Source organism: Notamacropus eugenii, chromosome 5 (genome assembly GCF_028372415.1).
Source record: "Notamacropus eugenii isolate mMacEug1 chromosome 5, mMacEug1.pri_v2, whole genome shotgun sequence".
NCBI lineage: Eukaryota > Metazoa > Chordata > Mammalia > Diprotodontia > Macropodidae > Notamacropus > Notamacropus eugenii.
In genome coordinates this window covers 360557936-360572665 of record NC_092876.1, presented here as the reverse complement: position 1 = coordinate 360572665, position 14730 = coordinate 360557936, and the positions used below count along the sequence as shown (strand labels likewise).

Below are 14730 nucleotides of genomic sequence, written 5' to 3'. Positions count from 1 at the left end.
ACTAGGCTTAAAACCAGGAAATCCTGGGTTTGAATCTCACCTCCAAAACTTACTTGTGATCCCAGTAAGCTGCTTAATCTCACAAAGCTCCAGTTTCCTTGTCTCTAAAAGAGGGAGAATAATAAATAGTGCCTACCTCACAGGATTGTTGTGAGAAATAAAGATAATATATGTAAAGAACCTTGAAAACCATGAAGCACTGTATCATTATATAAATGCCAGCTATTATTAATTATTATTATTATTATTCACTCTCACCCTTCTACCTAAGTTTGTAGTGACTGATTTCACAGACCAAGCTTCCCCATGTTTGTTTTTGTTTTTTGATTTTTTTTTTTAGGCTTAACTTTTTAAGACCCAGACCAGTAACTTCATCCAGTACAATTGATTTCCTGAATTACATTTGGGTACATTGGAAAAGTAGAGGTGTTGTTTTCATCTATAGAGACCTCTAATTTGGGGACCCTCTCTCACATTCATAAGGCTCATTTAAAACAGTCTGTCTGAGAAATGTTGTTATGTTGGCACCCACAGTATTAACTTCTATGCCCCATGGGCATGGTCCTCACTGGCCAATCCCAAGTGTTTCCCTGAATATGTTGTTCTTATTGTCTGTCCTTCACTCTCAAAGAAGACCATGATATCAGGAAGACAATGTCATGACTCACAAGTGAATTGGATTTAAGTGAGGGAGGGCTATGCAAAGTCACCAGCCTCACTTTCTCCTCTGGAACCATCTGGATTGAATGGTAAGATATGGATCAGGATGACTGGAAATTGCTCCCTCCCTGCCTAAGAAATCAGAAGCAGATGACCAATCAGATTTTCCTGAGTGAGAACTCTCCACTCATTTAAAACCTATGATGCATATCCATCCACGTAATCTGTGTGCAATGATAAGGTACCTAGGTATCCTACCCATCAAAAAAGGAAGGAATAATATGAGCTCAGCATAAGACAAATTCAAATTGTAGCCTCTTACAAAGACATCTCTGATCTCCTTCTTTGCGCTGTGTCCTAAAGATCTTCATGCATGAGGTTCTGAGGTGGCTGAGAGGTACAATGGATAAAGCTCTGGGCTTGGAGTCAGGAAGACTTCAATTCAGATCTAGTCTCAGACTCTTACTAGCTGGGTCACCTTACGCAAGTCACTCAATCTCTGTTAGTCTCATTTTCCTCCATTTCAAATTGAGGATGATAGTAACACCTACCTCCCAGGGGTGGTATGAGGATCAGATGAGGTCTTTGTAAAGTGTTTAGCAAAATGCCTGGCACATAGTAGGCACTTAATACATGTGTGTTCCCTTCCTTCCTCCTTAACTTTATCTTTGAGTGCTCCTGTCCACCCCTGGATTCTCATTTTGGACCTTATTCCTTACTTGACTTGAGTTATACAACATGCACGTAATAAAGGTCTCCTGATTTCAGCATTATTGATTGTTCTATCTCTTTTGCAAAAGTGTGTAAGTACTAAAGAAGCTGAAATGGTCTAAGGCATCCAACACAGTTAGCTTTCATCTTGGTTGTTGCTGTATAACAGGACAAAAGGTAATAAAGCTATTTGGGCATATATTACCTGGTTTGTGGATTCTTTGCTGAATAGTTTACTTAGATATAGCCATGCTTATATGGAATCGATTTAGCTAGAAGAAAGACCTTTGGAATTAGATGACCTGGTTTTGACTTTTGGCTCTAATACAGTAGAACTTCAGTTTACGAGTAACCTGGTTTACGTATGCTTTGTAGAACAAAGAAAACTTTTTCACAAAATTTGTCTTGCAGCACAAACAAAAATTCGCCATTGGACTTGAATGGCTTGCAGAGGGATGATACTCAACTAGGGCATTGTTTTTTTTGTTTGTTTGGGTGCAAAATTTTGTTGAAAAACATCACCCAAATAAGGCTGTAGCAATGAGAGTCATGGGTATTTTTAACAATAATGCAATGTCACATTTCCATGACATTCTGAAAAAATGTCAAAAACAAGTGTTGTTGGATAGCTTCCTAGTCAGAAGTGAATGTAAAGAAAAAAATCAGTGAGTCAAAACATGAAAGTGATTCTAAGAAATGAAAAATAAGTGAAGGCAGTAGTGTTATTCTTACTTTTAGTGAAAGTTGTTGTTGTGTTTGTCCATTGCTGAAGAAGATCTTGCCATCAGAGACATGATGACATGACTTGCATTTGACTTTGTTTTGAGTGAGGAAGGACTGTGCAAGGTCACCAGTCTCACTTCTCCAGAGCCATAGAATACTCCCAACATTGAAATCCCCAGTGTTTTCATAGAAGGAGATTCTCCTTCCAAGCAATAACCCTTCCTCCTCCTCCTCCTCCTCCCTCTCTTCTTCCTCACACCAGCCATGACTCTTCTCAAAGGTAAAGTGCAAGTTAATTTATTTTATTTTCAGTTTATGTTGTGTACTAATCCTTGCTATTACATTTCAGGCACATCAGGAACAAAAACTTACTTAAAATTATAAATAATTATTTTTATATGAATATTTTTATATATTTATATATATTATATATTTATATATTTTTATATGAATATTTTTGGGAATGTGGTACCAATCATCTGACTTTACACTATTTTCTGTGGAAAAATTTGCTTTGCAATATGAACAAACCACATGACAAATAGACAAATATTATCTAGGAAAAAATTAAATTCATAAATCAAGGTTCTTCTGTACTTGAGACAAATCATTTAACCTCCTTGAGCCTCAGTTTCTTAATCTGTACAATAAGGATAATAAGTACATGCCCAACCTACCTCATATGAGCCAGTGGATGGGTCCAATGGTAGAATATATGAAAAGTGCTTTACTAAGTGCTCTGTAGACGTAAGGTGCATGCCTTGTACTTTCTGACTTACCTACCTATGCTATATGGTAAGTCTGAAATATGTCTCTCTTCTCTCTCTCTCTCTCTCTCTCTCTCTCTCTCTCTCTCTCTCTCTCTCTCTCTCTCTCTCCTGAATGTCTATCCAATCTTCAAAATACAACTCAAATGCAACCTTCTCCTTCTAGCCTTCCATGAGTCACCAAGTAACCACTTTCTCTTCCTATCCTCCCTACCCACCAAGTTCCACAAAGCAATTTTTCTGTACCTTTCATTTTATGTTACTCTATAAATATGGCATATCCCTCTATTGCACTAAGCTTTATCTTTCCCAATGCCTAGTAGAATGGTATGTACATAATAGGCTCTCAGAAATATTTGTTAAATTGAATAAAATAGAAATCTAAAAGCTGCCATTGGATTTTCTTACCTAGTAATCACCTTCTCACATAATGTATTGATTGACCAAGAGGGAAACACCTGAGCCAGAAAGCTAGTGCACTGCCTTTAGGAGACTAACAAAGTATATAATTAACATACTACTAGACTCCAGAGTAGATGACCTTAACCTTTATGTCATGGGCCCCTTCTCAGAATGATATATTTAAATGCAGAGAATAATATGCATAGAATTACAAAAGAGACTGATGGTAATGAGTCATTATTATCAAATTTTTTTTAAAAAATCAATTTTGCAGACTCCAGGTTCTTATGTTACCCTTGTCCTAGAATAAAATAGACCTATGAGGTGGTATTTTGGTAGATAACTATGAAACTCTCCATACCATTGAGCCTAGTAGAGTGTATGCTTTACTGTCATGGCTTTCCAGAACCCAAGGTCAATCCATGGCCACAATGAAGTCCTACTATTATGCCAAGTTATGTCAAAGTAAGTGTTATACCAAAAACTTGCCCAAAAAAAAGGTACCCAACAGATGTTTATTAGACTGAACTGTAATTTAAACAGTCACAGTATCTTTGAAGAGGCATAATTCTGCCAGGATGCATATTTGTCAAGAAAGACTTCTAGCAACCACCCTTCATCCCAATGGTAGTTAGTAAGCTTAAGAACTAAAGTCAAATATGATACCTTGGAAAGAGTATAGAGTTCTAATCCTGAACCTATCATTACCTGCTTGACTTTACGCAAGTTACTGTTCTATAGACCTTTCTTTCCTGCTCTGTCAAATAAGGGGGTTGGACTGAATGACCTCTAAATACTGCTCTAGGTCTTCTAAGTGAGGCTATAATGAACAGGGATAGCAAAAGAAGACTCTGGGCATGAAATGATTAACCACAGTCTCAAATGATGTAGCATATAATAGCTTCCATCAGAGCAATTTTTTTTTTTTTTGGTGAAGAAGAGGGGTTAAGTGGAATTGACATGTTATTTCATAGCTATAGGGAGCTCCCTAATTTGGAAATTTATTCTACTAGTGTAGACCAACAGCTATTTTCCAACTTAGAGCAGAGGTTTTTAACCTGGGATCCATTAACTTGTTTTTAAAAGTATTTTGATAACTATACTTTGATAGCATTGGTTTCTTTTGTAATGTTGTTAAATCATTTTGGTCATGTCTGACTCTCCATGATCTTATTTGAGGTTTTCTTGATCATTTTCTTCTCCATCTCATTTTACAATGGGGAAACTGAGGCAAACAAAGTTAAAGACTTGGCCATAGTCACGTAAGCCAGATTTGAACACATGTAGATGAGTCTTCCGGATTCCAGGCCTGGCGCTCTATCCACTGCACTATCTAGCTTCCTTCTTCTTTCGTAATACTATATATTTTGTCTTAAGTATTTCAAATTATCATTATGAGAAACATTTCTGAGATATTATACTGAGAAAGGTTTTGGAACACTTCCAAAGGGGTCTGGGACACAAAAAAAGCTTAAGAACTCTTGTTGTAGAGAGATTCCTGGGCACTGAGGGATAGTGACTTGCCCAAGGGTATGCTACCAGTATGAGTCAAGGGTAGAACTTGAACAAGGGTCTTTCTGAACTGGATGCCAGGTCTCTACCCATTACCCAACATCATTTCTTTGAATACCAGCCTGGTATCTAGCAATCACCCAAGGGGTAGTTGCTTTTGAGCCAAGGCTTTGTACCAATATAGAGTCCAAGAGGCCAAAGTAGTGATTGGGTATAACAAATAGGGATTGCAGCTGCTATCAAATGATAGCCTTTATATGTGTGCAGAATGGAAAATTGAGCTGGACATGCCTCAATCAATCTCTTCAACCCCACCTGCACACATGGCAACAGCCATCAAAAGAATCCATTTCCAATCTGAAGGACAGGAACACATACAACTAGTGAAAGCAAAGCTAACTGATTAGAGTATATATCTGCCTTTTTAAATCATTTCTCCCAAGTTTTTTAGTTATGTAGGAAAACACTGCCTCCCCAAAATGGACTGCAATGCCATTGAAACCAATGTGATTTTATAATCATCAGGATAATTGTTCTCACACCCATAACCTCAGAATTATCCCAGGCCCTTTTGCCAGCATGACATTGCTTTTAAAATTCTGCCATTTCCCTGGGCCATTGTGTGTTGGCTTCCTTGGTTACACTTCAGTAGTCAGGGCTGACATAAACAATTCAGAAAGGTTTGGTGTAACATGCAGGTCAGGGAGGGTGATCTTAATCAATTCATTTATTCCTTCGTTCACTCATTTTATATATTTTATATATATATATATTTATATATATATGTATATATATATATATATATATATAGAGAGAGAGAGAGAGAGAGAGAGAGAGAGAGCCTACTAGCCTACTATGTGCAAAGCACTGTAAAAGGATATAAAGATATGAAATAAATCTCATATTAGACTGTAGATTCTAGGGGCAGGGACCAGAAGGCAGGTACATAAATATATTTCAAGATGATGTGATCACAGGATAAGAGATTGAGAACTGGGAGGGACCTTTTGCATAATCTAATCCAATCTCACTTTATCGATGAGAAAACTAAGGTCTAGAAAGGTCACTTATCCAAGGGGTAAGGACCCGAACCTAAAGTCCTCGGTTTACAAATCTGACCTTCTTTCCATTGTACCACACACCTGCCATATGTTATTATTAAAATGTAAAAAGTCTGAAATGAAAACCACTACCAAAGGAATCTTATTTCTAAAAGAGTTTCAGAAAGAAAAGAAATTAACTTCTGGTTGATAATGTGAGAGATACTAATGAAGGTTTCATGGAGGACATGGCATTTGAGCTGGGTATTTGAAAGATGTCAGGTTTTAATGAGAAAAGGAGGAGGGCATGGCAGAAGAAAGAGTAGCATAAGAAAAGATTCAGAGATAAATGAAGAAGTAGGTTTGGAGAACAGTGAGCAAAGTTGTGCTTGACTGGAACAGATAGCATATGTAAAAATGGTAGCAGGAGTTAAGCATGAACAGGTGGGATGAAGACAGATCATTGAAGAATTTGAATCCTAGGCCAAGGAGTTTTACATTTTGTTTAATTATCTCTAGGGAGCTATTTGAGTTGAGGAGTATCTTAATTAGAGTTATATTTTGGGAAGATTAAATTGGAAATTCTGTGAAGAATAGATTTGGAGAGGTAAGAGATTGGAGGTGAGGGAGACAGAGACAGTATTAACAGAGCTAGGTAATGATTTTGGTCATGGAGAGAAAGATGGAAGAAGTCAAAGATAGCCCTAAGATTTTGACTCAGGTATACAGAAGATGATTGTTTTCTTAACAAAAACAGCAAAATTCAGAAGAGGAGCAAGTATGGGTGGAAATATAAAAAGCTGAATCACTAGCATTGGATCTGAAAGGCACATGAAATATCTAGGGATACATTTCCAGTAGACAGTTGAAAATGTCATGTTAGGACTTGGGAAAGAGGTAGGAACTAGAAATAAGATCTGGGAATCATACACATAGAGGTGACAGCTGAAATCATGGGAAAGTGTAAGATTGAGGAAAGAGAAAAGGTCTCAAAAAGAAGACAGAGAATAGAATCTTTGGGAACTGACATTTAGGGGGCAGAAGGAGAATAAAGACCACAAAGGGTACCAAGAAAGAGCAGTCAGAGAGGCAGGAGGAGAATCAGCTTAATAACCATCATAGAAGCTAAGATAATAAGAAAGAATTTGAAGGATGCAATGGTTTACAGTGATAAATGTTACAGAGAGATCAAGAAGAATGAGCACTGAGAGGAAATCACTGGACTTTGCCTCACATAATACTCTGAGCTCATTGGTGCAATTAGGAAGAGACATAGGCAAATGGTAAGACTCTAAACCCTATTCTCTAGAAAACAGTATAAAGGAAGTGGAGCAGAAATTAATACAGACATTTCTTTTGAGAAGTTTGATAATGGAAGGAAGCAAAGAAAATAGGGTAGTAGTTCAATAGGATAGCAAGATGGAAAGAGTGGGGTTTGTGTTTTGTTTTGTTTGTTTGTTTTAAGATAGTAAAGGCCTGAGGATGGCCAAAGTCAGAGAGAAGGAACGTGGAGAAACGGAAGGATTAAAGCAACATGTGAGGGGTTAATTCATGGATCAGGATTAAGAGATAGGGGTATGATTTCATCAAGAGTACTGATGAAAATATTAAACGGGGTATAACCCGTATCAGATTGCAAGTCATCTTGGGAGAGGAGAGGCAGGAGGGAAATTTGGAACTCAAAATCTTATAAAAGTGAATGCTGAAAACTACAAATTAATGAAAATTTTTTAAAAAAAATATTAAATTGCAAAGAAGGAGGAATACTCCATATGAGGAAAGGAAGAAGATTGGGGACAAGATACAGAGAAATTATTAGAGAGGAGACAAATTAGAGGAATCTTTTTTTGGATGGCAATGCATACAGCTGGAGACAAAGTGATCCAAGAATAAGAGTTGTTAGGAGGATGTCAAAAGTTAAAAAATAGAATCCCAACTCTTGGAGGGTAGGAACTGTTTCAGATTTGTCTTGCATTTGTATGAAGTAGCAACTTATAAGATCATAGGACTATAGACCAACCCTCTCATTCGTCAGATGGGGAATCTGAGACATACAAGTTAAATAACATGGCAAAAGTCAAGCTAAGAAATGGCTAAGACAGGATTTTTAACTCATGATTCCAAATCCAGAGTTCTATCCACTATGCCACCAAACTGTCTCACTCAAGGTTTGTTGAGATGAATTACTGAACTGAATAGCTAGAGGAATGTAGGTTCCCTAGTCAGGATGTTTTCATGAGTTTCTCCAACCCCCAACAACAGAGGCAGAAAAAGTAAATGATACACACACACACACACACACACACACACACACACACACACACATATATATAACTAGAGATTGTTCTCAGGGATATTCCAAAGGAAGCTTGAATTGGCCTGGGAGTATTAACTTCAATTTTCAGTGTGAACATTTACACCTCAAAAAATGGGCAAATACAAATCAGACTTGGTATAAATGCAATGGAATATTGTTGTGCCATAAGAAATGGTAAAAGGAACAGTTTCAGAGAAGCCTGGAAAGATTTATGTGAACTAATGCAGAATGAAGTGAGAAAAGCCAGGAGAACAATTTATTAATAACAATAATATTATAAAGACAAACAACTTTGAAAGAATTAAGACTTCCAATCAAATGACCAGCCATGAGAAAAGGACGCATACTCCCAACTCAATAAAGATATGATGGAAGCAAAAAGCAGAATGAAATATGCATTTTTTGGACTTGATCAATGAGAAAATTTGCTTTGCTTAACCAAGTATATATTACAAAAGTGTGGTTTTTCTTTTTCTTTTTAGCTGGGAGTGGGGAGTGGAAAGGGGACAAAATAAAAAAAAACTTATTAATTGAAAAAAAATGTTTAACAAAAGAAGAAATGTCCCTTCATCCTGGCTTACCTAAAGCTAGCCTCCCCAAAGTTCCTCAAAGAATTACTCTTGGGGGATGGAGCCAAGATGGTGGAGTAGAAAGACACACATACGCTAGCTCAGAACCCACAGCCCATAAAATATCTGTAAAGAAGAACTCCCAATAAATTCTGGAACAGCAGAAGCCACAGAAAAATGGAGCAGAGGAGATTTCTGTTCCAGAGAGCCCTGAAAACCTCTCGCAAAAGGTCCGTCAGGCCCCGGACCCGGAGCCAAGCCCAGCCCTGCCTTGGCCACGCAGCACTGAGAGGAGCAGATCCGAGCAGGCTTTGGGGATGGAATCTCCAGCGGCCCCTCAGGTCCCTCCAGCCACGGGCCCCAAAGGTTGGTGAGAGGGTCTTCTTGGCTTGCCGAGAGGGGAGTGGGGTCCCCCCGTAACTCAGGCCCCCTCAGGAGGCAGCAGCCGAGGTGGCAGTAGACAGGGGCTCCCAAAGCAGTCAGGAGCTCTGATAGATTGTTGAAGGTCTCTGAATAAACCCCCTGAGGGAACTAAGTCCCCACCTGAGCAGCTGAACTTAATCTCACACTGAATAGCAGCCCCACCCCTGCCCCAAGCCCTGAGGCTGGGAAGCAGCATTTGAATCTCAGACCCCAAGCACTGGCTGGGCAGATCTGGAGGCAAAGTGGGTGTGAAGAGAATACTCAGAAGTCAAGTCACTGGCTGGGAAAATGCCCAGAAAAGGGAAAAAAAATAAGACCATAGAAGGTTACTTTCTTGGTGAACAGGTATTTCCTCCCTTCCTTTCTGATGAGGAAGAACAATGCTTACCATCAGGAAAAGACACAGCAGTCAAGGCTTCCGTATCCCAGCCCACCCAATGGGCTCAGGCCATGGAAGAGCTCAAAAAGGATTTTGAAAATCAAGTTAGAGAGGTAGAGGAAAAGCTGGGAAGAGAAATGAGAGAGATGCAAGAAAAGCATGAAAAGCAGGTCCACACCCTGCTAAAGGAGACCCAAAAAAATGCTGAAGAAAATAACACCTTGAAAAATAGGCTAACTCAACTGGCAAAAGAGGTTCAAAAAGCCAATGAGGAGAAGAATGCTTTCAAAAGCAGAATTAGCCAAATGGAAAAGGAGGTTCAAAAGCTCACTGAAGAAAATAGTTCTTTCAAAATTAGAATGGAACAGATGGAGGCCAATGACTTTATGAGAAACCAAGAAATCACAAAACAAAACCAAAAGAATGAAAAAATGGAAGATAATGTGAAATATCTCCTTGGAAAAACAACTGACCTGGAAAATAGGTCCAGGAGAGACCATTTAAAAATTATGGGACTACCTGAAAGCCATGATCAAAAAAAAAGAGCTTAGACATCATCTTTCATGAAATTATCAAGGAAAACTGCCCTGAGATTTTAGAACCAGAGGGCAAAATAAGTATTCAAGGAATCCACAGATCACCACCTGAAAGAGATCCAAAAAGAGAAACTCCTAGGAACATTGTGGCCAAATTCCAGAGTTCCCTGGTCAAGGAGAAAATGTTGCAAGCAGTTAGAAAGAAACAATTCAAGTATTGTGGAAATACAATCAGGATAACACAATATCTAGCAGCTTCTACATTGAGGGATCGAAGGGCATGGAATAGGGTATTCCAGAAGTCAAAGGAACTAGGACTAAAACCAAGAATCACCTACCCAGCAAAACTGAGTATAATACTTCAGGGGAAAAATTGGTCTTTTAATGAAATAGAGGACTTTCAAGCATTCTTGATGAAAAGACCAGAGCAGAAAAGAAAATTTGACTTTCAAATACAAGAATGAAGAGAAGCATGAAAAGGTAAACAGCAAAGAGAAGTCATAAGGGACTTAGTAAAGTTGAACTGTTTACATTCATACATGGAAAGACAATATTTGTAACTCTTGAAACTTTTCAGTATCTGGGTACTGGGTAGGATTACACACACACACACACACACACACACACACACACACACACGCACACACACATAGAGACAGAGTGCACAGCGTGAATTGAAGAGGATGGGATCATATCTTAAAAAAATGAAATCAAGCGGTGAGAGAGAAATATATTGGGAGGAGAAAGGGAGAAATGGAATGGGGCAAATTATCTCTCATAAAAGAGGCAAGCAAAAGACTTTTTAGTGGAGGGAAAAAGAGGGGAGGTGAGAGAAAAACATGAAGTTTACTCTCATCACATTCCACTAAAGGAAGGAATAAAATGCACACTCATTTTGGTATGAAAACCTATCTTACAATACCGGAAAGTGGGGGATAAGGGGATAAGCAGGGTCGGGGGGGAGGATGGAAGGGAGGGCATGGGGAGGAGGGAGCAATTTGAGGTCAACACTCATGGGGAGGGACAGGATCAAAAGAAAGAATAGAAGTAATGGGGGACAGGATAGGATGGAGGGAAATATAGTTAGTCTTATACAACACGACTATTATGGAAGTCATTTGCAAAACTACACAGACATGGCCTATATTGAATTGCTTGCCTTCCAAAGGGAAGGGGTGGGGAGGGAGGGAGGAAGAGAAGTTGGAACTCAAAGTTTTAGGAACAACTGTGGAGTACTGTTCTTGCTATTAGGAAACAAGAAATACAGATAAAGGGGTATAGAAAGTTATTTGGCCCCACAGGACAAAAAAGAAGATGGAGACAAGGGCAGAGAGGGATGATAGAAGAGAGGGCAGATTGGTGATAGGGGCAATTAGAATGCTTGGTGTTTTAGGGTGGGGGGAGGGGACAAAAGGGGAGAAAATTTGGAACCCAAAATTTTGTGAAAATGAATGTTAAAAGTTAAATAAAAAATAAATAAATAAATTTAAGAAAAAACAAACAAAAAAAGAATTACTCTTACTCATAATCTGATCACTAACTATATGGGGTGGGTGCAGTTAAAACAAAGAGATCAAGTTATGTGTTGCTAATGTGCTTTATGAAAAAAAACAGAAAAGCAGAATGGTGTAATGGAGAAAGTGCTATATCTGGAGTCAGAGGTCCTGAGTTCTAATCCTGATTTTGCTTCAGGATACCTATTAACTCTGAGTTTCACTTTTTGCATCCTTAAAATGGCCTCCAGGAGAACTTTTAGCTGTAAATATATGCCCTTAAGTATTTGGTTGATGAAAAAATGTTGACAGAATACAATGGAGAAAGAAAAGTTCTCCATGGACAGCAAAACTATTGGGCAAGTCATATGTAGATATACTTTAGCCTTGGCTGAGTTCCCCTGCAGTAGCCACCCACTGCACTCAGTTGTTTTCCTGGCAATTTTTATCACTAGCAGAAGCACATAGCATAATGTTCCTTACTTGCTTAATCCCGAGTCTCTCTACAAAGACTTCAAGGTGGACCCATTAGTAACATGGTTAAGGATGTTCATGTCATGGAAATATCCTATAAAACTATAAAAAACCATAAAGCTATATTTAGTTCATAGATTTAGAGCTAGAAGGGAGCTAATAGGTCATCTAGGCCTAATACCCTATATAAGAGAAACACAAGTCAAATCCCATCCAAGCAGTGGACAAGTGATTTTAGACACTGGATGACTTCACAAACACAGTCAGTTGATTCTGAGCTTCAACATCCAATGGTCTTCAGTTATGGGGAACCAGACCCCGCCTTCCTTTCTCTTGGCACCCCTCCCCCCACCTCTCTTCCTTAGAGTGACTCAAGAAACCCTACCTTCGCTTTGGCCATCTGCTCCACATTAGTCAGGAGGCCATTCACTTCTAGCTTCAACTCACTCTTCTCCTTCTCCAAGCTCTGTTTAACCCACTGCAGGTTGTCCACCTGCCCCTTCAGCTCCTCCAAGCTCTCCTCATGTTTCTTTCTGATGGCAGCAGCTGTGGCATCAAAGTGAAAGGCGGCTTCATCCAGGTCTTTTTGCAGCCTCATAAACTCAGCCTCCCTTTCCTTATTGATCTCTAATTGGGCTAGACCAGTGCCCCTGGCCTCTTTCAGCTCCTCATTCATCTCTTCCAACTGATGGGTCAGGTCACTCCTCTGCTTTTCTACTTTGGTTGGTGTTGTTTTTTCAGCTTCCAGTTCTTTTTCCAACTCCACCGTTCGAGCCTGGCACAACAGTAATAATTTTTCTTTTAGTGTGAAATCTGTACCATGTTTTATACTCAGGGAACATTATAATGGCATTATTTATTGGTTCTTATAACTCTGAAAGGTCAGTTGGCTCTTTGGGTCCTCATTTTATGGCTAAAGAAAGTGTTGCCAAGACAGGTTAAGTGACTTGCCCCTAATCAATACAAAGCCAGAATTAGAACTCACAGTTCCTGAGCTCTTAGTCCCATATGATATATGGTCTCTTTTAATTATATGTAGTTTAAAAAAAGAAACTCTTTTTTTAGTCTTTGAAAATAAAATTGCATATAGATCCATGATATGTTAGGGTTCAAAAAAAAGAACAATAGTAAGATGGTTCTCTATACAGTAATATCTCACTAACCTGAAGACCTCTCTCTTATTTGGCAATGTCAGCTGTTAAGAGCTATGCTAAAAACTCATCTTTCTGGATGGAGCAGAACAATTTGCCTAAAACTAATTCGTCTAAAGTCAATTCCTCTTTAACAGAGCCAAGAGCTATAAAGTAAGCAAAAGCATCAGCCAAAATAGATGTCACAAAGGTCAGGTACTTTATTCAGAGGGAGCCCTTCAGGACCTTGGCCAGAGCCTGTGGATTCATTTTAGACAGCTCTTTTAACTTTGATTACGTGGCTTCTAAGCTCACAGCAGATTTGAGGCAACAAATTAGAAAATGAGGGAGGAGAGAGAAATCGGGGATTGGAAAAGTAGGCACACTGACAGCATCAAGAAGTAAAAGCTGACAATGAGGGAGGAGGCAGAACAATTATAGAAAGTAGAATTCAAAATGCCTAGAGTCTGCATCCATTTAGGGAAAGGCCCAAATCCCTCATTAACCCTTGAGAAGTTCACTGTATTACAGCAGAATAAAATTACTGAAGTTCATCATGATGAGTCTGAGTCATGGGGAAAAAATGGGTTTTAGGCAAATTCGTTTTAAGTGAATTGTCCTACTATGTAATGGGTGAGCTTTAACTGTCATTCTGTTTGAGGTGTGACTAAAATTAGTGATTTGCAGGGGGTGGGGAGCTAGGTAGCACCCTCCTAGGTGACAACCCTAGGGCCTAGCTGGACCTGGAGTCTCCCTGGAGTCAAGGAGACTCATTTTTGTGAATTTGAATCCAGCCTCAGACACTTACTAGCTGTGTGACCATGGGTAAGTCACTTGAACCTGTTTGCCTCCATTTCCTCTTCTGTAAAATAAGCTAGAGAAGGAAATGGCAAACCATTCCAGGATTTTTGCCAAGAAAATCCCAAATAGGGTCACAAAGAGTCAGACATGACTGAAAAATGACCCAACGAAATTAATGATGTAGGTGTGACTATAAATTAAGAGGGCTTGCATGGTTAACAGATGTATATGACTAAGTCACTATTTCCCCCTTCAAAATATATGACACTCTAAGAGGCTATATTCTTATTCTAAGGATGCTGCCATTTCTGGTATGTTTTTGGAACTCCTTTTTTGAATATCCTCAGTGGTAAGTAGTCATCCTTTCAGGGTGAATTTAATTTCTGAAAGCAGATGAAAATCATAGAGAGCCAATGATAGTGAGTCATTAGATGGACGACTGAGTTGGGTAGTGCCATTTTTGGTCCAAAACAAGGGGTTTTAATAAAGTTGTTTTGTTGGTTTGTTGGTTTGTTACTTTCTTTAAAAGTCATTTTATCTTTTAAAGTCAGTCTCATTACTTTATAGCACTACACATACACTAACAAACAGGTATTTATAAATAGGTAATTAGCATGCTTAGGGAATAGAGGTCCATACTTGGAGTTGGAGAGACCTGAGTTCAAGACCTGACTATGACTCATGATAACTACCTGACCTTAGCCAACTTTTAGTGCCCGAGGCAACTAAGATTATCAATAAATGAGTTGCTGTTCTGCATTGGTGGAAGGGTTTTCCAACACTGGGACTTCCT

The 14730-nt window shown here is 38.9% G+C and overlaps 1 protein-coding gene across 3 annotated transcripts in view; it reads right to left on the bottom strand.

The window, feature by feature from the left end:
- Positions 1 to 14730, bottom strand: part of MYH15 (myosin heavy chain 15) — a 92338-nt gene that overhangs the window by 67622 nt on the left and 9986 nt on the right. For all 3 annotated transcript variants that reach the window (XM_072614059.1, XM_072614058.1, XM_072614060.1), the window contains one exon: positions 12392 to 12781. In XM_072614059.1, coding sequence (XP_072470160.1) covers positions 12392 to 12781 — 390 coding nt within the window. The remainder of the gene's footprint in view (positions 1 to 12391; positions 12782 to 14730) is intronic.